This window comes from Eleutherodactylus coqui, chromosome 5 (assembly GCF_035609145.1).
Source record: "Eleutherodactylus coqui strain aEleCoq1 chromosome 5, aEleCoq1.hap1, whole genome shotgun sequence".
Classification (NCBI taxonomy): domain Eukaryota; kingdom Metazoa; phylum Chordata; class Amphibia; order Anura; family Eleutherodactylidae; genus Eleutherodactylus; species Eleutherodactylus coqui.
This window is the reverse complement of record NC_089841.1, coordinates 675001-698510: the sequence shown is the minus strand read 5'-3', so window position 1 is coordinate 698510 and position 23510 is coordinate 675001. Positions and strand designations below refer to the sequence as shown.

The 23510-nt window shown below is 45.5% G+C and overlaps 1 protein-coding gene across 2 annotated transcripts in view; it reads left to right on the top strand.

The window, feature by feature from the left end:
* Window positions 1–23510, top strand: part of NPR2 (natriuretic peptide receptor 2) — a 234070-nt gene that overhangs the window by 66849 nt on the left and 143711 nt on the right. For both annotated transcript variants that reach the window (XM_066602181.1, XM_066602180.1), the window contains exon 3: window positions 18253–18366. In XM_066602181.1, the coding sequence (XP_066458278.1) occupies window positions 18253–18366 (114 nt within the window). The remainder of the gene's footprint in view (window positions 1–18252; window positions 18367–23510) is intronic.

Here is a 23510-nt window from a genome sequence, read left to right as displayed (position 1 = left end):
TTCTTGCTGCACCTCTTTCTCCTCTGCTCTTTGTTGGTAGAGTCATTTCTTGCTGGACCTCTTTCTCCTCTGTTCTTTGTGGGTAGAGTCATTTCTTGCTGCACCTCTTTCTCCTCTGCTCTGATCTTTGTGGGTAGAGTCATTTCTTGCTGTACCTCTTTCTCCTCTGCTCTTTGTTGGTAGAGTCATTTCTTGCTGTACCTCTTTCTCCTCCGCTCTGCTCTTTGTGGCTATAGTCCTTTCTTGCTGTACCTCTTTCTCCTCTATTCTTTGTGGGTAGAGTCATTTCTTGCTGTACCTCTTTCTCCTCTCCTCTCCTCTTTGTGGGTAGAGTCATTTCTTGCTGTACCTCTTTCTCCTCCGCTCTGCTCTTTGTGGCTATAGTCCTTTCTTGCTGTACCTCTTTCTCCTCTATTCTTTGTGGGTAGAGTCATTTCTTGCTGTACCTCTTTCTCCTCTCCTCTTTGTGGGTAGAGTCATTTCTTGCTGTCCCTCTTTCTCCTCTGTTCTTTGTGGGTAGAGTCATTTCTTGCTGTACCTCTTTCTCCTCTCCTCTGCTCTTTGTGGCTATAGTCCTTTCTTGCTGGACCTCTTTCTCCTCTATTCTTTGTGGGTAGAGTCATTTCTTGCTGTACCTCTTTCTCCTCTGCTCTTTGTGGGTAGTCATTTCTTGCTGCACCTATTTCTCCTCTGTTCTTTGTGGGTAGAGTCATTTCTTGCTGTACCTCTTTCTCCTCTGTTCTTTGTGGGTAGAGTCATTTCTTGCTGTACCTCTTTCTCCTCTGTTCTTTGTGGGTAGAGTCATTTCTTGCTGTACCTCTTTCTCCTCTGTTCTTTGTGGGTAGAGTCATTTCTTGCTGTACCCCTTTCTCCTCTGTTCTTTGTGGGTAGAGTCATTTCTTGCTGTACCTCTTTCTCTTCTCCTCTGCTCTTTGTGGGTAGAGTCATTTCTTGCTGTACCTCTTTCTCCTCTGCTCTTTGTGGGTAGAGTCATTTCTTGCTGTACCTCTTTCTCCTCTGCTCTTTGTGGGTAGAGTCATTTCTTGCTGCACCTCTTTCTCGTCTCCTCTGTTCTTTGTTGGTAGAGTCATTTCTTGCTGTACCTCTTTCTCCTCTGTTCTTTGTGGGTAGAGTCATTTCTTGCTGTACCTCTTTCTCCTCGGCTTTGTTCTTTGTGGGTAGAGTCATTTCTTGTTGGACCTCTTTCTCCTCTGTTCTTTGTGGGTAGAGTCATTTCTTGCTGTACCTCTTTCTCCTCTCCTCTTTGTGGGTAGAGACATTTCTTGCTGCACCTCTTTCTCCTCTGCTCTTTGTGGGTAGAGTCATTTCTTGCTGTACCTCTTTCTCCTCTGCTCTGTTCTTTGTGGGTAGAGTCATTTCTTGCTGGACCTCTTTCTCCTCTGTTCTTTGTGGGTAGAGTCATTTCTTGCTGTACCTCCTTCTCCTCTGCTCTTTGTGGGTAGAGTCATTTCTTGCTGTACCTCTTTCTCCTCTCCGCTTTGTGGGTAGAGTCATTTCTTGCTGTACCTCTTTCTCCTCTGCTATTTGTGGGTAGAGTCATTTCTTGCTGTACCTCTTTCTCCTCTGCTCTGTTCTTTGTGGGTAGAGTCATTTCTTGCTGTACCTCTTTCTCCTCTTCTCTGCTCTTTGTGGGTAGAGTCATTTCTTGCTGGACCTCTTTCTCCTCTGCTATTTGTGGGTAGAGTCATTTCTTGCTGTACCTCTTTCTCCTCTCCGCTTTGTGGGTAGAGTCATTTCTTGCTGTACCTCCTTCTTCTCTGTTCTTTGTGGGTAGAGTCATTTCTTGCTGTACCTCTTTCTCCTCTGTTCTTTGTGGATAGAGTCATTTCTTGCTGTACCCCTTTCTCCTCTGCTCTTTGTGGGTAGAGTCATTTCTTGCTGTACCTCTTTCTCCTCTTCTCTGTTCTTTGTGGGTAGAGTCATTTCTTGCTGTACCTCTTTCTCCTCTGCTCTTTGTCGGTAGAGTCATTTCTTGCTGGACCTTTCTCCTCTGTTCTTTGTGGGTAGAGTCATTTCTTGCTGTACCTCTATCTCCTCTGTTCTTTGTTGGTAGAGTCATTTCTTGCTCTACCTCTTTCTCCTCTGCTCTTTGTGGGTATAGTCATTTCTTGCTGTACCTCTTTCTCCTCTCCGCTTTGTGGGTAGAGTCATTTCTTGCTGTACCTCTTTCTCCTCTGCTATTTGTGGGTAGAGTCATTTCTTGCTGTACCTCTTTCTCCTCTTCTCTGCTCTTTGTGGGTAGAGTCATTTCTTGCTGGACCTCTTTCTCCTCTGCTATTTGTGGGTAGAGTCATTTCTTGCTGTACCTCTTTTTCCCCTGTTCTTTGAGGGTAGAGTCATTTCTTGCTGTACCTCCTTCTCCTCTGCTCTTTGTGGGTAGAGTCATTTCTTGCTGTACCTCTTTCTCCTCTCCGCTTTGTGGGTAGAGTCATTTCTTGCTGTACCTCCTTCTCCCCTGTTCTTTGTTGGTAGAGTCATTTCTTGCTGTACCTCTTTCTCCTCTGCTATTTGTGGGTAGAGTCATTTCTTGCTGTACCTCTTTCTCCTTTGTTCTTTGAGGGTAGAGTCATTTCTTGCTGCACCTCTTTCTCCTCTTCTCCTCTTTGTGGGTAGAGTCATTTCTTGCTGTACCTCTTTCTCCTCTGCTCTTTGTGGGTAGAGTCATTTCTTGCTGTACCTCTTTCTCCTCTGCTCTTTGTGGGTAGAGTCATTTCTTGCTGTACCTCTTTCTCCTCTGCTCTTTGTCGGTAGAGTCATTTCTTGCTGGACCTTTCTCCTCTGTTCTTTGTGGGTAGAGTCATTTCTTGCTGTACCTCTATCTCCTCTGTTCTTTGCTGGTAGAGTCATTTCTTGCTCTACCTCTTTCTCCTCTGCTCTTTGTGGGTATAGTCATTTCTTGCTGTATCTCTTTCTCCTCTGTTCTTTGTGGGTAGAGTCATTTCTTGCTGTACCTCTTTGTACTCTGTTCTTTGTTGCTGTTAGTCATTTCTTGCTGTACCTCTTTCTCCTCTGCTCTTTGTGGGTAGAGTCTTTTCTTGCTGGACCTCTTTCTCCTCTTCTCCTCTTTGTGGGTAGAGTCATTTCTTGCTGTACCTCTTTCTCCTCTCCTCTGTTCTTTGTGGGTAGAGTCATTTCTTGCTGTACCCCTTTCTCCTCTGTTCTTTGTTGCCGTTAGTCATTTCTTGTTGTACCTCTTTCTCCTCTCCTCTGTTCTTTGTGGGTAGAGTCATTTCTTGCTGCACCTCTTTCTCCTCTGCTCTTTGTTGGTAGAGTCATTTCTTGCTGGACCTCTTTCTCCTCTGTTCTTTGTGGGTAGAGTCATTTCTTGCTGCACCTCTTTCTCCTCTTCTCCTCTTTGTGGGTAGAGTCATTTCTTGCTGTACCTCTTTCTCCTCTGCTCTTTGTGGGTAGAGTCATTTCTTGCTGTACCTCTTTCTCCTCTGCTCTTTGTGGGTAGAGTCATTTCTTGTTGTACCTCTTTCTCCTCTCCTCTTTGTGGGTAGAGTCATTTCTTGCTCTACCTCTTACTCCTCTCCTCTTTGTGGGTAGAGTCATTTCTTGCTGTACCTCTTTCTCCTCTGCTCTTTGTGGGTAGAGTCATTTCTTGCTGTACCTCTTTCTCCTCTGCTCTTTGTCGGTAGAGTCATTTCTTGCTGGACCTTTCTCCTCTGTTCTTTGTGGGTAGAGTCATTTCTTGCTGTACCTCTATCTCCTCTGTTCTTTGCTGGTAGAGTCATTTCTTGCTCTACCTCTTTCTCCTCTGCTCTTTGTGGGTATAGTCATTTCTTGCTGTATCTCTTTCTCCTCTGTTCTTTGTGGGTAGAGTCATTTCTTGCTGTACCTCTTTGTACTCTGTTCTTTGTTGCTGTTAGTCATTTCTTGCTGTACCTCTTTCTCCTCTGCTCTTTGTGGGTAGAGTCTTTTCTTGCTGGACCTCTTTCTCCTCTTCTCCTCTTTGTGGGTAGAGTCATTTCTTGCTGTACCTCTTTCTCCTCTCCTCTGTTCTTTGTGGGTAGAGTCATTTCTTGCTGTACCCCTTTCTCCTCTGTTCTTTGTTGCCGTTAGTCATTTCTTGTTGTACCTCTTTCTCCTCTCCTCTGTTCTTTGTGGGTAGAGTCATTTCTTGCTGCACCTCTTTCTCCTCTGCTCTTTGTTGGTAGAGTCATTTCTTGCTGGACCTCTTTCTCCTCTGTTCTTTGTGGGTAGAGTCATTTCTTGCTGCACCTCTTTCTCCTCTGCTCTGATCTTTGTGGGTAGAGTCATTTCTTGCTGTACCTCTTTCTCCTCTGTTCTTTGTGGGTAGAGTCATTTCTTGCTGTACCTCTTTCTCCTCTGCTCTTTGTTGGTAGAGTCATTTCTTGCTGTACCTCTTTCTCCTCCGCTCTGCTCTTTGTGGCTATAGTCCTTTCTTGCTGTACCTCTTTCTCCTCTATTCTTTGTGGGTAGAGTCATTTCTTGCTGTACCTCTTTCTCCTCTCCTCTCCTCTTTGTGGGTAGAGTCATTTCTTGCTGTACCTCTTTCTCCTCCGCTCTGCTCTTTGTGGCTATAGTCCTTTCTTGCTGTACCTCTTTCTCCTCTATTCTTTGTGGGTAGAGTCATTTCTTGCTGTACCTCTTTCTCCTCTCCTCTTTGTGGGTAGAGTCATTTCTTGCTGTCCCTCTTTCTCCTCTGTTCTTTGTGGGTAGAGTCATTTCTTGCTGTACCTCTTTCTCCTCTCCTCTGCTCTTTGTGGCTATAGTCCTTTCTTGCTGGACCTCTTTCTCCTCTATTCTTTGTGGGTAGAGTCATTTCTTGCTGTACCTCTTTCTCCTCTGCTCTTTGTGGGTAGTCATTTCTTGCTGCACCTATTTCTCCTCTGTTCTTTGTGGGTAGAGTCATTTCTTGCTGTACCTCTTTCTCCTCTGTTCTTTGTGGGTAGAGTCATTTCTTGCTGGACCTCTTTCTCCTCTGTTCTTTGTGGGTAGAGTCATTTATTGCTGTACCTCTTTCTCCTCTGTTCTTTGTTGCCGTTAGTCATTTCTTGCTCTACCTCTTTCTCCTCTCCTCTGCTCTTTGTTGTCGTTAGTCATTTCTCGCTGTACCTCTTTCTCCTCTCCTCTGTTCTTTGTGGGTAGAGTCATTTCTTGCTGTACCTCTTTCTCCTCTGCTCTTTGTGGGTAGAGTCATTTCTTGCTGGACCTCTTTCTCCTCTGTTCTTTGTTGCCGTTAGTCATTTCTTGCTCTACCTCTTTCTCCTCTCCTCTGCTCTTTGTTGTCGTTAGTCATTTCTCGCTGTACCTCTTTCTCCTCTCCTCTGTTCTTTGTGGGTAGAGTCATTTCTCGCTGTACCTCTTTCTCCTCTGCTCTTTGTGGGTAGAGTCATTTCTTGCTGTACCTCTTTTTCCTCTGCTCTTTGTGGGTAGAGTCATTTCTTGCTGTACCTCTTTCTCCTCTTATCTGTTCTTTGTGGGTAGAGTCATTTCTTGCTGTACCTCTTTCTCCTCTGCTCTGTTCTTTGTGGGTAGAGTCATTTCTTGCTGTACCTCTTTCTCCTCTGCTCTTTGAGGGTAGAGTCATTTTTTGCTGGACCTCTTTCTCCTCTGCTCTTTCTGGGTAGAGTCATTTCTTGCTGTACCTTTTTCTCCTCTGGTCTTTGTGGGCAGAGTCATTTCTTGCTGGACCTCTTTCTCCTCTGCGCTTTTTGGGTAGAGTTATTTCTCGCTGTACCTTTCTTCTCTGCTCTTTGTGGGTAGAGTCATTTCTTGCTGCACCTATTTCTCCTGTCCTCTGCTCTTTGTGGGTGGAGTCATTTCTTGCTGTACCTCTTTCTCCTCTTCTCCTCTTTGTGGGTAGAGTCATTTCTTGCTGGACCTCTTTCTCCTCTGTTTTGTTCTTTGTGGGTAGAGTCATTTCTTGCTATACCTCTTTCTCCTCTGCTCTGTTTTTTGTAGGTAGAGTCATTTCTTGCTGTACCTCTTTCTCCTCTGTTCTTTGTGGGTAGAGTCATTTCTTGCTGTACCTCTTTCTCCTCTGTTCTTTGTGGGTAGAGTCATTTCTTGCTGTACCTCTCTCTCCTCTGTTCTTTGTGGGTAGAGTCATTTCTTGTGGTACCTCTTTCTCCTCTGCTCTTTGTGGGTAGAGTCATTTCTTGCTGTACCTCTTTCTCCTCTGTTCTTTGTGGGTAGAGTCATTGTTTGCTGTACCTCTTTCTCCTCTGCTCTGTTCTTTGTGGGTAGAGTCATTTCTTGCTGTACCTCTTTCTCCTGTCCTCTGCTCTTTGTGGGTAGAGTCATTTCTTGCTGGACCTTTTTCTCCTCTCCTCTGCTCTTTGTGGGCAGAGTCATTTCTTGCTGCACCTATTTCTCCTCTGTTCTTTGTGGGTAGAGTCATTTCTTGATGTACCTCTTTCTCCTCTGTTCTTTGTGGGTAGAGTCATTTCTTGCTGTACCTCTTTCTCCTCTCCTCTGTTCTTTGTGGGTAGAGTCATTTCTTGCTGTACCTCTTTCTCCTCTCCTCTGTTATTTGTGAGTAGAGTCATTTCTTGCTGGACCTCTTTCTCCTCTGCTCTTTGTGGGTAGAGTCATTTCTTGCTGGACCTCTTTCTCCTCTGCTCTTTGTGGGTGGAGTCATTTCTTGCTGTACCTCCTTCTCCTCTGTTGTTTGTGGGTAGAGTAATTTCTTACTGTACCTCTTTCTCCTCTGCTCTTTGTGGGTAGAGTCATTTCTTGCTGTACCTCTTTCTCCTCTCCTCTTTGTGGGTAGAGTCATTTCTTGCTGTACCTCTTTCTCCTCTCCTCTGTTCTTTGTGGGTAGAGTCATTTCTTGCTGTCCCTCTTTCTCCTCTGTTCTTTGCGGGTAGTCATTTCTTGCTGTACCCCTTTCTCCTCTGTTCTTTGTGAGTAGAGTCATTTCTTGCTGTACCTCTTTCTCCTCTCCTCTGTTCTTTGTGGGTAGAGTCATTTCTTGCTGGACCTCTTTCTCCTCTGTTCTTTGTGGGTAGAGTCATTTCTTGCTGTACCTCTTTCTCCTCTCCTCTGTTATTTGTGAGTAGAGTCATTTCTTGCTGTACCTCTTTCTCCTCTGCTCTTTGTGGGTAGAGTCATTTCTTGCTGTACCTCTTTCTCCTCTCCTCTGCTCTTTGTGGGTAGAGTCATTCCTTGCTGTACCTCTTTCTCCTCTGTTCTTTGTGGGTAGAATCATTTCTTGCTGTACCTCTTTCTCCTGTCCTCTGTTCTTTGTGGGTATAGTCATTTCTTGCTGTACCTCTTTCTCCTCTCCTCTCCTCTCCTCTTTGTGGGTAGATTCATTTCTTGCTGTACCCCTTTCTCCTCTGTTCTTTGTGGGTAGAGTCATTTCTTGCTGTACCTCTTTCTCTTCTCCTCTGCTCTTTGTGGGTAGAGTCATTTCTTGCTGTACCTCTTTCTCCTCTGCTCTTTGTGGGTAGAGTCATTTCTTGCTGTACCTCTTTCTCCTCTGCTCTTTGTGGGTAGAGTCATTTCTTGCTGCACCTCTTTCTCGTCTCCTCTGTTCTTTGTTGGTAGAGTCATTTCTTGCTGTACCTCTTTCTCCTCTGTTCTTTGTGGGTAGAGTCATTTCTTGCTGTACCTCTTTCTCCTCGGCTTTGTTCTTTGTGGGTAGAGTCATTTCTTGTTGGACCTCTTTCTCCTCTGTTCTTTGTGGGTAGAGTCATTTCTTGCTGTACCTCTTTCTCCTCTCCTCTTTGTGGGTAGAGACATTTCTTGCTGCACCTCTTTCTCCTCTGCTCTTTGTGGGTAGAGTCATTTCTTGCTGTACCTCTTTCTCCTCTGCTCTGTTCTTTGTGGGTAAAGTCATTTCTTGCTGGACCTCTTTCTCCTCTGTTCTTTGTGGGTAGAGTCATTTCTTGCTGTACCTCCTTCTCCTCTGCTCTTTGTGGGTAGAGTCATTTCTTGCTGTACCTCTTTCTCCTCTGCTATTTGTGGGTAGAGTCATTTCTTGCTGTACCTCTTTCTCCTCTGCTCTGTTCTTTGTGGGTAGAGTCATTTCTTGCTGTACCTCTTTCTCCTCTTCTCTGCTCTTTGTGGGTAGAGTCATTTCTTGCTGGACCTCTTTCTCCTCTCCGCTTTGTGGGTAGAGTCATTTCTTGCTGTACCTCCTTCTTCTCTGTTCTTTGTGGGTAGAGTCATTTCTTGCTGTACCTCTTTCTCCTCTGTTCTTTGTGGATAGAGTCATTTCTTGCTGTACCCCTTTCTCCTCTGCTCTTTGTGGGTAGAGTCATTTCTTGCTGTACCTCTTTCTCCTCTTCTCTGTTCTTTGTGGGTAGAGTCATTTCTTGCTGTACCTCTTTCTCCTCTGCTCTTTGTCGGTAGAGTCATTTCTTGCTGGACCTTTCTCCTCTGTTCTTTGTGGGTAGAGTCATTTCTTGCTGTACCTCTATCTCCTCTGTTCTTTGTTGGTAGAGTCATTTCTTGCTCTACCTCTTTCTCCTCTGCTCTTTGTGGGTATAGTCATTTCTTGCTGTACCTCTTTCTCCTCTGCTCTTTGTGGGTAGAGTCATTTCTTGCTGTACCTCTTTCTCCTCTGCTATTTGTGGGTAGAGTCATTTCTTGCTGTACCTCTTTCTCCTCTTCTCTGCTCTTTGTGGGTAGAGTCATTTCTTGCTGGACCTCTTTCTCCTCTGCTATTTGTGGGTAGAGTCATTTCTTGCTGTACCTCTTTTTCCCCTGTTCTTTGAGGGTAGAGTCATTTCTTGCTGTACCTCCTTCTCCTCTGCTCTTTGTGGGTAGAGTCATTTCTTGCTGTACCTCTTTCTCCTCTCCGCTTTGTGGGTAGAGTCATTTCTTGCTGTACCTCCTTCTCCCCTGTTCTTTGTTGGTAGAGTCATTTCTTGCTGTACCTCTTTCTCCTCTTCTCTGCTCTTTGTGGGTAGAGTCATTTCTTGCTGTACCTCTTTCTCCTCTGCTATTTGTGGGTAGAGTCATTTCTTGCTGTACCTCTTTCTCCTTTGTTCTTTGAGGGTAGAGTCATTTCTTGCTGCACCTCTTTCTCCTCTTCTCCTCTTTGTGGGTAGAGTCATTTCTTGCTGTACCTCTTTCTCCTCTGCTCTTTGTGGGTAGAGTCATTTCTTGCTGTACCTCTTTCTCCTCTGCTCTTTGTGGGTAGAGTCATTTCTTGTTGTACCTCTTTCTCCTCTCCTCTTTGTGGGTAGAGTCATTTCTTGCTCTACCTCTTACTCCTCTCCTCTTTGTGGGTAGAGTCATTTCTTGCTGTACCTCTTTCTCCTCTGCTCTTTGTGGGTAGAGTCATTTCTTGCTGTACCTCTTTCTCCTCTGCTCTTTGTCGGTAGAGTCATTTCTTGCTGGACCTTTCTCCTCTGTTCTTTGTGGGTAGAGTCATTTCTTGCTGTACCTCTATCTCCTCTGTTCTTTGCTGGTAGAGTCATTTCTTGCTCTACCTCTTTCTCCTCTGCTCTTTGTGGGTATAGTCATTTCTTGCTGTATCTCTTTCTCCTCTGTTCTTTGTGGGTAGAGTCATTTCTTGCTGTACCTCTTTGTACTCTGTTCTTTGTTGCTGTTAGTCATTTCTTGCTGTACCTCTTTCTCCTCTGCTCTTTGTGGGTAGAGTCTTTTCTTGCTGGACCTCTTTCTCCTCTTCTCCTCTTTGTGGGTAGAGTCATTTCTTGCTGTACCTCTTTCTCCTCTCCTCTGTTCTTTGTGGGTAGAGTCATTTCTTGCTGTACCCCTTTCTCCTCTGTTCTTTGTTGCCGTTAGTCATTTCTTGTTGTACCTCTTTCTCCTCTCCTCTGTTCTTTGTGGGTAGAGTCATTTCTTGCTGCACCTCTTTCTCCTCTGCTCTTTGTTGGTAGAGTCATTTCTTGCTGGACCTCTTTCTCCTCTGTTCTTTGTGGGTAGAGTCATTTCTTGCTGCACCTCTTTCTCCTCTGCTCTGATCTTTGTGGGTAGAGTCATTTCTTGCTGTACCTCTTTCTCCTCTGTTCTTTGTGGGTAGAGTCATTTCTTGCTGTACCTCTTTCTCCTCTGCTCTTTGTTGGTAGAGTCATTTCTTGCTGTACCTCTTTCTCCTCCGCTCTGCTCTTTGTGGCTATAGTCCTTTCTTGCTGTACCTCTTTCTCCTCTATTCTTTGTGGGTAGAGTCATTTCTTGCTGTACCTCTTTCTCCTCTCCTCTCCTCTTTGTGGGTAGAGTCATTTCTTGCTGTACCTCTTTCTCCTCCGCTCTGCTCTTTGTGGCTATAGTCCTTTCTTGCTGTACCTCTTTCTCCTCTATTCTTTGTGGGTAGAGTCATTTCTTGCTGTACCTCTTTCTCCTCTCCTCTTTGTGGGTAGAGTCATTTCTTGCTGTCCCTCTTTCTCCTCTGTTCTTTGTGGGTAGAGTCATTTCTTGCTGTACCTCTTTCTCCTCTCCTCTGCTCTTTGTGGCTATAGTCCTTTCTTGCTGGACCTCTTTCTCCTCTATTCTTTGTGGGTAGAGTCATTTCTTGCTGTACCTCTTTCTCCTCTGCTCTTTGTGGGTAGAGTCATTTCTTGCTGCACCTCTTTCTCCTCTGCTCTTTGTGGGTAGAGTCATTTCTTGCTGTACCTCTTTCTCCTCTGCTCTTTGTGGGTAGTCATTTCTTGCTGCACCTATTTCTCCTCTGTTCTTTGTGGGTAGAGTCATTTCTTGCTGTACCTCTTTCTCCTCTGTTCTTTGTGGGTAGAGTCATTTCTTGCTGGACCTCTTTCTCCTCTGTTCTTTGTGGGTAGAGTCATTTATTGCTGTACCTCTTTCTCCTCTGTTCTTTGTTGCCGTTAGTCATTTCTTGCTCTACCTCTTTCTCCTCTCCTCTGCTCTTTGTTGTCGTTAGTCATTTCTCGCTGTACCTCTTTCTCCTCTCCTCTGTTCTTTGTGGGTAGAGTCATTTCTTGCTGTACCTCTTTCTCCTCTGCTCTTTGTGGGTAGAGTCATTTCTTGCTGGACCTCTTTCTCCTCTGTTCTTTGTTGCCGTTAGTCATTTCTTGCTCTACCTCTTTCTCCTCTCCTCTGCTCTTTGTTGTCGTTAGTCATTTCTCGCTGTACCTCTTTCTCCTCTCCTCTGTTCTTTGTGGGTAGAGTCATTTCTCGCTGTACCTCTTTCTCCTCTGCTCTTTGTGGGTAGAGTCATTTCTTGCTGTACCTCTTTTTCCTCTGCTCTTTGTGGGTAGAGTCATTTCTTGCTGTACCTCTTTCTCCTCTTATCTGTTCTTTGTGGGTAGAGTCATTTCTTGCTGTACCTCTTTCTCCTCTGCTCTGTTCTTTGTGGGTAGAGTCATTTCTTGCTGTACCTCTTTCTCCTCTGCTCTTTGAGGGTAGAGTCATTTTTTGCTGGACCTCTTTCTCCTCTGCTCTTTCTGGGTAGAGTCATTTCTTGCTGTACCTTTTTCTCCTCTGGTCTTTGTGGGCAGAGTCATTTCTTGCTGGACCTCTTTCTCCTCTGCGCTTTTTGGGTAGAGTTATTTCTCGCTGTACCTTTCTTCTCTGCTCTTTGTGGGTAGAGTCATTTCTTGCTGCACCTATTTCTCCTGTCCTCTGCTCTTTGTGGGTGGAGTCATTTCTTGCTGGACCTCTTTCTCCTCTTCTCCTCTTTGTGGGTAGAGTCATTTCTTGCTGTACCTCTTTCTCCTCTGTTTTGTTCTTTGTGGGTAGAGTCATTTCTTGCTATACCTCTTTCTCCTCTGCTCTGTTTTTTGTAGGTAGAGTCATTTCTTGCTGTACCTCTTTCTCCTCTGTTCTTTGTGGGTAGAGTCATTTCTTGCTGTACCATTTTCTCCTCTCCTCTGTTCTTTGTGGGTAGAGTTATTTCTTGCTGTACCTCTTTCTCCTCTGCTCTTTGTGGGTAGAGTCATTTCTTGCTGTACCTCTTTCTCCTCTGCTCTTTGTGGGTAGAGTCATTTCTTGCTGCACCTCTTTCTCGTCTCCTCTGTTCTTTGTTGGTAGAGTCATTTCTTGCTGTACCTCTTTCTCCTCTGGTGTTTGTGGGTAGAGTCATTTCTTGCTGTACCTCTTTCTCCTCTGCTCTTTGTGGGTAGAGTCATTTCTTGCTGTACCTCTTTCTCCTCTGCTCTTTGTGGGTAGAGTCATTTCTTGCTGCACCTCTTTCTCCTCTGCTCTGTTTTTTGTAGGTAGAGTCATTTCTTGCTGTACCTCTTTCTCCTCTGTTCTTTGTGGGTAGAGTCATTTCTTGCTGTACCTCTTTTTCCTCTGCTCTTTGTGGGTAGAGTCATTTCTTGCTGTACCTCTTTCTCCTCTTATCTGTTCTTTGTGGGTAGAGTCATTTCTTGCTGTACCTCTTTCTCCTCTGCTCTGTTCTTTGTGGGTAGAGTCATTTCTTGCTGTACCTCTTTCTCCTCTGCTCTTTGAGGGTAGAGTCATTTTTTGCTGGACCTCTTTCTCCTCTGCTCTTTCTGGGTAGAGTCATTTCTTGCTGTACCTTTTTCTCCTCTGGTCTTTGTGGGCAGAGTCATTTCTTGCTGTCCCTCTTTCTCCTCTGCGCTTTTTGGGTAGAGTTATTTCTCGCTGTACCTTTCTTCTCTGCTCTTTGTGGGTAGAGTCATTTCTTGCTGCACCTATTTCTCCTGTCCTCTGCTCTTTGTGGGTGGAGTCATTTCTTGCTGTACCTCTTTCTCCTCTTCTCCTCTTTGTGGGTAGAGTCATTTCTTGCTGTACCTCTTTCTCCTCTGTTTTGTTCTTTGTGGGTAGAGTCATTTCTTGCTATACCTCTTTCTCCTCTGCTCTGTTTTTTGTAGGTAGAGTCATTTCTTGCAGTACCTCTTTCTCCTCTGTTCTTTGTGGATAGAGTCATTTCTTGCTGTACCTCTTTCTCCTCTGTTCTTTGTGGGTAGAGTCATTTCTTGTGGTACCTCTTTCTCCTCTGCTCTTTGTGGGTAGAGTCATTTCTTGCTGTACCTCTTTCTCCTCTGTTCTTTGTGGGTAGAGTCATTGTTTGCTGTACCTCTTTCTCCTCTGCTCTGTTCTTTGTGGGTAGAGTCATTTCTTGCTGTACCTCTTTCTCCTCTGTTCTTTGTGGGTAGAGTCATTTCTTGCTGTACCTCTTTCTCCTGTCCTCTGCTCTTTGTGGGTAGAGTCATTTCTTGCTGGACCTTTTTCTCCTGTCCTCTGCTCTTTGTGGGCAGAGTCATTTCTTGCTGCACCTATTTCTCCTCTGTTCTTTGTGGGCAGAGTCATTTCTTGATGTACCTCTTTCTCCTCTGCTCTTTGTGGGTAGAGTCATTTCTTGCTGTACCTCTTTCTCCTCTGTTCTTTGTGGGTAGAGTCATTTCTTGCTGTACCTCTTTCTCCTCTCCTCTGTTCTTTGTGGGTAGAGTCATTTCTTGCTGTACCTCTTTCTCCTCTCCTCTGTTATTTGTGAGTAGAGTCATTTCTTGCTGGACCTCTTTCTCCTCTGCTCTTTGTGGGTAGAGTCATTTCTTGCTGGACCTCTTTCTCCTCTGCTCTTTGTGGGTAGAGTCATTTCTTGCTGTACCTCCTTCTCCTCTGCTCTTTGTGGGTAGAGTCATTTCTTGCTGTACCTCTTTCTCCTCTCCTCTTTGTGGGTAGAGTCATTTCTTGCTGTACCTCTTTCTCCTCTCCTCTGTTCTTTGTGGGTAGAGTCATTTCTTGCTGTCCCTCTTTCTCCTCTGTTCTTTGCGGGTAGTCATTTCTTGCTGTACCCCTTTCTCCTCTGTTCTTTGTGGGTAGAGTCATTTCTTGCTGTACCTCTTTCTCCTCTCCTCTGTTCTTTGTGGGTAGAGTCATTTCTTGCTGGACCTCTTTCTCCTCTGGTGTTTGTGGGTAGAGTCATTTCTTGCTGCACCTCTTTCTCCTCTGCTCTTTGTGGGTAGAGTCATTTCTTGCTGTACCTCTTTCTCCTCTGCTCTTTGTGGGTAGAGTCATTTCTTGCTGTACCTCTTTCTCCTCTCCTCTGCTCTTTGTGGGTAGAGTCATTTCTTGCTGTACCTCTTTCTCCTCTGTTCTTTGTGGGTAGAATCATTTCTTGCTGTACCTCTTTCTCCTCTCCTCTGTTCTTTGTGGGTATAGTCATTTCTTGCTGTACCTCTTTCTCCTCTCCTCTGTTCTTTGTGGGTATAGTCATTTCTTGCTGTACCTCTTTCTCCTCTCCCTTCCTCTCCTCTTTGTGGGTAGATTCATTTCTTGCTGTACCCCTTTCTTCTCTGTTCTTTGTGGGTAGAGTCATTTCTTGCTGTACCATTTTCTCCTCTCCTCTGTTCTTTGTGGGTAGAGTTATTTCTTGCTGTACCTCTTTCTCCTCTGCTCTTTGTGGGTAGAGTCATTTCTTGCTGTACCTCTTTCTCCTCTGCTCTTTGTGGGTAGAGTCATTTCTTGCTGCACCTCTTTCTCGTCTCCTCTGTTCTTTGTTGGTAGAGTCATTTCTTGCTGTACCTCTTTCTCCTCTGGTGTTTGTGGGTAGAGTCATTTCTTGCTGTACCTCTTTCTCCTCTGCTCTTTGTGGGTAGAGTCATTTCTTGCTGTACCTCTTTCTCCTCTGCTCTTTGTGGGTAGAGTCATTTCTTGCTGCACCTCTTTCTCGTCTCCTCTGTTCTTTGTTGGTAGAGTCATTTCTTGCTGTACCTCTTTCTCCTCTGTTCTTTGTGGGTAGAGTCATTTCTTGCTGTACCTCTTTCTCCTCGGCTTTGTTCTTTGTGGGTAGAGTCATTTCTTGTTGGACCTCTTTCTCCTCTGTTCTTTGTGGGTAGAGTCATTTCTTGCTGTACCTCTTTCTCCTCTGTTCTTTGTGGGTAGAGTCATTTCTTGCTGGACCTCTTTCTCCTCTGTTCTTTGTGGGTAGAGTCATTTCTTGCTGGACCTCTTTCTCCTCTGTTCTTTGTTGCCGTTAGTCATTTCTTGCTCTACCTCTTTCTCCTCTCCTCTGCTCTTTGTTGTCGTTAGTCATTTCTCGCTGTACCTCTTTCTCCTCTCCTCTGTTCTTTGTGGGTAGAGTCATTTCTCGCTGTACCTCTTTCTCCTCTGCTCTTTGTGGGTAGAGTCATTTCTTGCTGCACCTCTTTCTCCTCTGTTCTTTGTGGGTAGAGTCATTTCTTGCTGTACCTCTTTCTCCTCTTATCTGTACTTTGTGGGTAGAGTCATTTCTTGCTGTACCTCTTTCACCTCTGTTCTTTGTGGGTAGAGTCATTTCTTGGTGTACCTCTTTCTCCTCTGCTCTTTGTGGGTAGAGTCATTTCTTGCTGCACCTCTTTCTCCTCTGCTCTTTGTGGGTAGAGTCATTTCTTGCTGTCCCTCTTTCTCCTCTGTTCTTTGCGGGTAGTCATTTCTTGCTGTACCCCTTTCTCCTCTGTTCTTTGTGGGTAGAGTCATTTCTTGCTGTACCTCTTTCTCCTCTCCTCTGTTCTTTGTGGGTAGAGTCATTTCTTGCTGGACCTCTTTCTCCTCTGGTGTTTGTGGGTAGAGTCATTTCTTGCTGCACCTCTTTCTCCTCTGCTCTTTGTGGGTAGAGTCATTTCTTGCTGTACCTCTTTCTCCTCTGCTCTTTGTGGGTAGAGTCATTTCTTGCTGTACCTCTTTCTCCTCTCCTCTGCTCTTTGTGGGTAGAGTCATTTCTTGCTGTACCTCTTTCTCCTCTGTTCTTTGTGGGTAGAATCATTTCTTGCTGTACCTCTTTCTCCTCTCCTCTGTTCTTTGTGGGTATAGTCATTTCTTGCTGTACCTCTTTCTCCTCTCCTCTCCTCTTTGTGGGTAGAGTCATTTCTTGCTGTACCCCTTTCTCCTCTGTTCTTTGTGGGTAGAGTCATTTCTTGCTGTACCATTTTCTCCTCTCCTCTGTTCTTTGTGGGTAGAGTTATTTCTTGCTGTACCTCTTTCTCCTCTGCTCTTTGTGGGTAGAGTCATTTCTTGCTGTACCTCTTTCTCCTCTGCTCTTTGTGGGTAGAGTCATTTCTTGCTGCACCTCTTTCTCGTCTCCTCTGTTCTTTGTTGGTAGAGTCATTTCTTGCTGTACCTCTTTCTCCTCTGGTGTTTGTGGGTAGAGTCATTTCTTGCTGTACCTCTTTCTCCTCTGCTCTTTGTGGGTAGAGTCATTTCTTGCTGTACCTCTTTCTCCTCTGCTCTTTGTGGGTAGAGTCATTTCTTGCTGCACCTCTTTCTCGTCTCCTCTGTTCTTTGTTGGTAGAGTCATTTCTTGCTGTACCTCTTTCTCCTCTGTTCTTTGTGGGTAGAGTCATTTCTTGCTGTACCTCTTTCTCCTCGGCTTTGTTCTTTGTGGGTAGAGTCATTTCTTGTTGGACCTCTTTCTCCTCTGTTCTTTGTGGGTAGAGTCATTTCTTGCTGTACCTCTTTCTCCTCTGTTCTTTGTGGGTAGAGTCATTTCTTGCTGGACCTCTTTCTCCTCTGTTCTTTGTGGGTAAAGTCATTTCTTGCTGGACCTCTTTCTCCTCTGTTCTTTGTTGCCGTTAGTCATTTCTTGCTCTACCTCTTTCTCCTCTCCTCTGCTCTTTGTTGTCGTTAGTCATTTCTCGCTGTACCTCTTTCTCCTCTCCTCTGTTCTTTGTGGGTAGAGTCATTTCTCGCTGTACCTCTTTCTCCTCTGCTCTTTGTGGGTAGAGTCATTTCTTGCTGCACCTCTTTCTCCTCTGTTCTTTGTGGGTAGAGTCATTTCTCGCTGTACCTCTTTCTCCTCTTATCTGTTCTTTGTGGGTAGAGTCATTTCTTGCTGTACCTCTTTCTCCTCTGCTCTGTTCTTTGTGGGTAGAGTCATTTCTTGCTGTACCTCTTTCACCTCTGTTCTTTGTGGGTAGAGTCATTTCTTGCTGTACCTCTTTCTCCTCTGCTCTTTGTGGGTAGAGTCATTTCTTGCTGCACCTCTTTCTCTCCTCTGTTCTTTGTGGGTAGAGTCATTTCTCGCTGTACCTATTTCTGCTCTGTTCTTTGTTGTCGTTAGTCATTTCTTGCTGTACCTCTTTCTCCTCTGTTCTTTGTGGGTAGAGTCATTTCTTGCTGTACCTCTTTCTCCTCTGCTCTTTGTGGGTAGAGTCATTTCTTGCTGTACCTCTTTCTCCTCTGCTCTTTGTGGGTAGAGTCATTTCTTGCTGTACCTCTTTCTCTCCTCTGTTCTTTGTGGGTAGAGTCATTTCTCGCTGTACCTATTTCTGCTCTGTTCTTTGTTGTCGTTAGTCATTTCTTGCTGTACCTCTTTCTCCTCTGCTCTGTTCTTTGTGGGTAGAGTCATTTCTTGCTGGACCTATTTCTGCTCTGTTCTTTGTTGTCGTTAGTCATTTCTTGCTGTACCTCTTTCTCCTCTCCTCTGCTCTTTGTGGGTAGAGTCATTTCTTGCCGTACCTCTTTTTCCTCTGCTCTTTGTGGGTAGAGTCATTTCTTGCTGGACCTCTTTCTCCTCTGTTCTTTGTGGGTAGAGTCATTTCTTGCTGTACCTCTTTCTCCTCTGTTCTTTGTGGGTAGAGTCATTTCTTGCTGCACCTCTTTCTCCTCTGCTCTGTTCTTTGTGGGTAGAGTCATTTCTTGTTGTACCTCTTTCTCCTTCTGCTCAGGAACCAGTACCAGCCCCCCTGCATGAGAACCTAGTACCTGTTCCCAAGCAGTATGGGTGCTGGCTGACTCCTGATCCTCCTGCTTCTTGGGGCCACATGCTTCCATTACTCGGCTTCTACAGGTACGCTGGACATTTCTTTTTCTTCCATATTTTGAAGACTTTCTTCTACTCTGTCAAGGAAATCCTCCTCTTCCTTAATGAGTTACAATGTAGCTATTCTCTCCTGAAGACTCTGCACCTTTTCCTCCAGTGGAGACACACGCTTACATTTCTGGCCGGTGAAGTTTGGCTTTTGCTCTGGTCGGTCTATAAACATATAGCATTCGCTGCAGCTCATCATATGGCTGCTCTCCATTTCCATGTCAGTGTTTGATAGGCAGCAGCGTTTCTATGACTCATGCTACTGATAAGGAGACTCAGGTGTACAGTGTCATACTGACCGTCGCTCACTGCTGCTCCTGGTCATGATGAGCAGCACATGACAGCTAACCGTTTTTACGGACAGAATGGATCAGATTTTAGCAATCCGCCATTGCAAATCATCATTGACCTTTTCAATGTGTGGCTGATTAAAGAGTCCTGAGTACTTGGGGCTGCCAGCGACATGTCATGACAAGGCCTCTGCTCACTCCGTAGTCTGTCTATATTCACTAATATATATTGTCCTTCCCCTGTAGTCACAGCCCCACCCACCGCCCTTTGCTTACCTCCTTTAGACAGTCCTGGTGATCTCGTACCATGAGCCTCAGAACCCCGAATACCGTACTTTCCAGAAGAACCTGATCCAGCGCTGTAAGGAAGAGTTCAGGGTGGAGCTAAACTACTCTCTGGTAAGTAGCAACCAGGTAGGTGGCTGTCAGGTAGTGGGTCAGGCCATCAATGCCACATGTGCCACCTATAATCACCACTAAAAGCTGCACATAGGAAGTAGAATTACACACATGTCTACCACCCTAAGTGTGATTGTTCTCGGCAAGAGAAACTCAGTAATCTTGTAGATGTGAGACCCTTTAATGGCCAACAAAAATACATGATGTTATAGTAGCTTCCAGAGCAGGATGAAGAGAGGAGTAAATACTTAATTAGTCCACTGATGCAGGATGTGAAAGTTTTATGGTCTCTAAGTTGGTGTTGGGGGTCACCAGGCCAGCGTGTTATCTCTACTATAGAGCTCTCATATTCTCCACTGATGCAAGAAGCCCCCTCCGAGGTTCATTTCAGTCTTGAGAGCATCAAGGATGGTTATAAACATGTTCTCCCAAATTATTCTATGACATAGAGATTTGAAATTGCCTTTTTGTGTAGTAAGTTTCATATGTTGTGTCTGTGACTTGAAAATCCCAGACACCAGATAATACACCAAACTGGATCAAGACTGAACTCACAAATATTTGAGGAAATTGAGAAGGGTCATGAGAAGCCTATCTGAACAAAACGTTTGGACTTGATGAACCCCCAGGTTGGTGTATTCTATATGCTTTCCAAACTACACAAAGCTGGCAACCCAGAAAGGCCAATAATCTCAGGTGTGGGAAGCCTCAATGAAGGACTCTCAGGATGGGTAGAAGGTGCCATCAAACCACTGGTGAGGAATACAACCAGCTACTTGCAGGACAACATGGACCTATTGAAGAAACTATCAACCATAAGTCCTCTTCCACATGGCGCCATCCTCGCCACCATGGATGTGGAATCCTTATATTCCAACATCCCACGTGAAAATGGACTGACCACCTGCCAGGCACTCCTTGAGGCCACTGGGGTAGCCTCTGAGTCGGTGTTACAACTCACAAGATTTATACTCGCACACAATTATTTCTCCTTTGGCAAAGAGATATTTCTGCAACTCGCCGGAACCACCATGGGCAGTAAAATGGCACCACAATATGCCAATCTTTTCATGGCAGAACTGGAGAGTGACTTCCTCGCCTCCAACAAACCATTGGCTTACTTCCGCTACATTGATGACATCATGATCATCTGGACCAACACCGAACACGAACTAATAAAATTCCATGAAAGATTGAATGCATTCCACCCCACCATAAACCTCACATTAAGCTACTCGCATACAGAAATCAACTTTTTGGACACCATAAAAATCTCAAACAACTCACTAAAGACATCCCTATACTGGAAACCGATTCATCAGCTTACATACTTCAGATTGGACAGTTCCCATCCGAAACACATCAAAAAGTCCATCGTCTACAGCCTGGCCATCAGATACAGCCGGATCTGCTCCAACCCAACAGACAGAGAGGAACATCTATACCATCTTAAAAGGACATTTATAAATCAGGGCTACCATCCCACCTCAACTGATGACCAAATCACCAGAGCCACCAGGATACCCAGAAATCACCGGAGCCACCAGGATACCCAGAAATCACCGGAGCCACCAGGATACCCAGAAATCACCGGAGCCACAAGGATACCCAGAAATCACCAGAGCCACCGGGATACCCAGGAATCACCAGAGACACCGGGATCCCAGGGGAATCACCAGAGCCACCAGGACACCCAGGAATCAACTACTCCAAGACACAGAAAAGGTAGGAAATAGTTGTGTGCCTCTAGTAGTGACCTACAATCCACAGCTAGAGGTACTAAGGAAAGCCAAAAAGAACCTCCACCATACCCTACACAAGGATGACCGTCTGACCACCATATTCTCAGAACCTCCCCTCCTATGTTACAGGCAATCCCCAAGTCTGAGGAACCTTATAATCAGGAGTGCATTGTCCCCGACACACAAAAAGGAACTTATCCCTGTAATGTTAGGAGCTGTAAGACCTGCTGACATGTACGGACCACAGACAGGATACATAACCCCAACACACAGCAGGACTATGGGATCCCTATAATGTAAGGAGTTGTAAGACCTGCTGACATGTATGGACCACAGACAAGGTACATAACCCCAACACACAGCAGGACTATAAGATTCCTGTAATGTAAGGAGCTGTAAGACCTGCTGACATGTACGGACCGCAGACAGGATACATAACCCCAACACACAGCAGGACTATAAGATCCCAGTAATGTAAGGAGCTGTAAGACCTCCTGACATGTACGGACCGCAGACAGGATACGGATCCCCAACACACAGCAGGACTATAAGATCCCTGTAATGTAAGGAGCTGTAAGACCTGCTGACCAGTACGGACCGCCGACAGAATACATAACCCCAACACACAGCAGGACTATAAGATCCCTGTAATGTAAGGAGCTGTAAGACCTGCTGACATGTACGGACCGCAGACAGGATTCATAACCCCAACACACAGCAGGACTATAAGATCCGTGTAATGTAAGGAGCTGTAAGACCTGCTGACATGTACGGACCGCGGACAGGATACAAAACCCCAACACACAGCAGGACTATAAGATCCCTGTAATGTAAGGAGCTGTAAGACCTGCTGACATGTACGGACCACAGACAGGATACATAACCCCAACACACAGCACGACTATAAGATCCCTGTAATGTAAGGAGCTGTAAGACCTGCTGACATGTACGGACCACAGACAGGATACATAAACCCAACACACAGCAGGAGTATAAGATCCCTGTAATGTAAGGAGCTGTAAGACCTGCTGACATGTACGGACCGCAGACAGGATACATAACCCCAACACACAGCAGGACTATAAGATCCCTGTAATGTAAGGAGCTGTAAGACCGGCTGACATGTACGGACCGCAGACAGGATACATAACCCCAACACACAGCAGGACTATAAGATCCCTGTAATGTAAGGAGCTGTAAGACCTGCTGACATGTACGGACCGCAGACAGGATACATAACCCCAACACACAGCAGGACTATAAGATCCCTGTAATGTAAGGAGCTGTAAGACCTGCTGACATGTACGGACCGCAGACAGGATACATAACCCCAACACACAGCAGGACTATAAGGTCCCAGTAATGTAAGGAGCTGTAAGACCTGCTCACATGTACGGACCGCAGACAGGATACATATATACACACAGCAGGACTATAAGATCCCTGTAATGTAAGGAGCTGTAAGACCCGCTGACATGTACGGACCGCAGACAGGATACATAACCCCAACACACAGCAGGACTATAAGATCCCTGTAATGTAAGGAGCTGTAAGACCCGCTGACATGTACGGACCGCAGACAGGATACATAACCCCAACACACAGCAGGACTATAAGATCCCTGTAATGTAAGAAGCTGTAAGACCTGCTAACATGCATGGACCGCCGACAGGATACATAACCCCAACACACAGCAGGACTATAAGATCCCTGTAATGTAAGGAGCTGTAAGACCTGCTGACATGTATGGACCGCAGACAGAATACATAACCCCAACACACAGCAGGACTATAAGATCCCTGTAATGTAAGGAGCTGTAAGACCTGCTGACATGTACGGACCGCAGACAGGATACAGATCCCCAACACACAGCAGGACTATGGGATCCCTATAATGTAAGGAGTTGTAAGACCTGCTGACATGCACGGACCGCCGACAGGATACACAACCCCAACACACAGCAGGACTATAAGATCCCTGTAATGTAAGGAGCTGTAAGACCTGCTGACATGTACGGACCGCCGACAGGATACATAACCCCAACACACAGCAGGACTATAAGATCCCTGTAATGTAAGGAGCTGTAAGACCTGCTGAAATGTACGGACCGCGGACAGGATACATAACCCCAACACAGCAGGACTATAAGATCCCTGTAAGGTAAGGAGCTGTAAGACCTGCTGACATGTAGGGACCGCGGACAGGATACATAACCCCAACACACAGCAGGACTATAAGATCCCTGTAATGTAAGGAGCTGTGAGACCTGCTGACAAGTACGGACAGCGGACAGGATACATAACCCCAACACACAGCAGGACTATAAGATCCCTGTAATGTAAGGAGCTGTAAGACCTGCTGACATGTACGGACCGCGGACAGGATACATATATACACACAGCAGGACTATAAGATCCCTGTAATGTAAGGAGCTGTAAGACCTGCTGACATGTACGGACTGCAGACAGGATACATAACCCCAACACACAGCAGGACTATAACATCCCTGTAATGTAAGGAGCTGTAAGACCTGCTGAGATGTACGGACCGCAGACAGGATACATAACCCCAACACACAGCAGGACTATAAGATCCCTGTCATGTAAGGAGCTGTAAGACCTGCTGACATGTACGGACCGCAGACAGGATACAGATCCCCAACACACAGCAGGACTATAAGATCCCTGTAATGTAAGGAGCTGTGAGACCTGCTGACATGTAGGGACCGCAGACAGGATACATATATACACACAGCAGGACTATAAGATCCCTGTAATGTAAGGAGCTGTAAGACCTGCTGACATGTACGGACCGCAGACAGGATACATAACCCCAACACACAGCAGGACTATAAGATCCCTGTAATGTAAGGAGCTGTAAGACCTGCTGACATGTACGGACCGCAGACAGGATACATAACCCCAACACACAGCAGGACTATAGGATCCCTATAATGTAAGGAGCTGTAAGACCTGCTGACATGTACGGACCGCAGACAGTATACAGATCCCCAACACACAGCAGGGCTATAAGATCCCTGTAATGTAAGGAGCTGTAAGACCTGCTGACATGTACGGACTGCGGACAGGATACATAACCCCAACACACAGCAGGACTATAAGATCCCTGTAATGTAAGGAGCTGTAAGACCTGCTGACATGTACGGACCGCAGACAGGATACATAACCCCAACACACAGCAGGACTATAAGATCCCTGTAATGTAAGGAGCTGTAAGACCTGCTGACATGTACGGACCACAGACAGGATACGGATCCCCAACACACAGCAGGACTATAAGATTCCTGTAATGTAAGGAGCTGTAAGACCTGCTGACATGTACGGACCGCAGACAGGATACATAACCCCAACACACAGCAGGACTATAAGATCCCTGTAATGT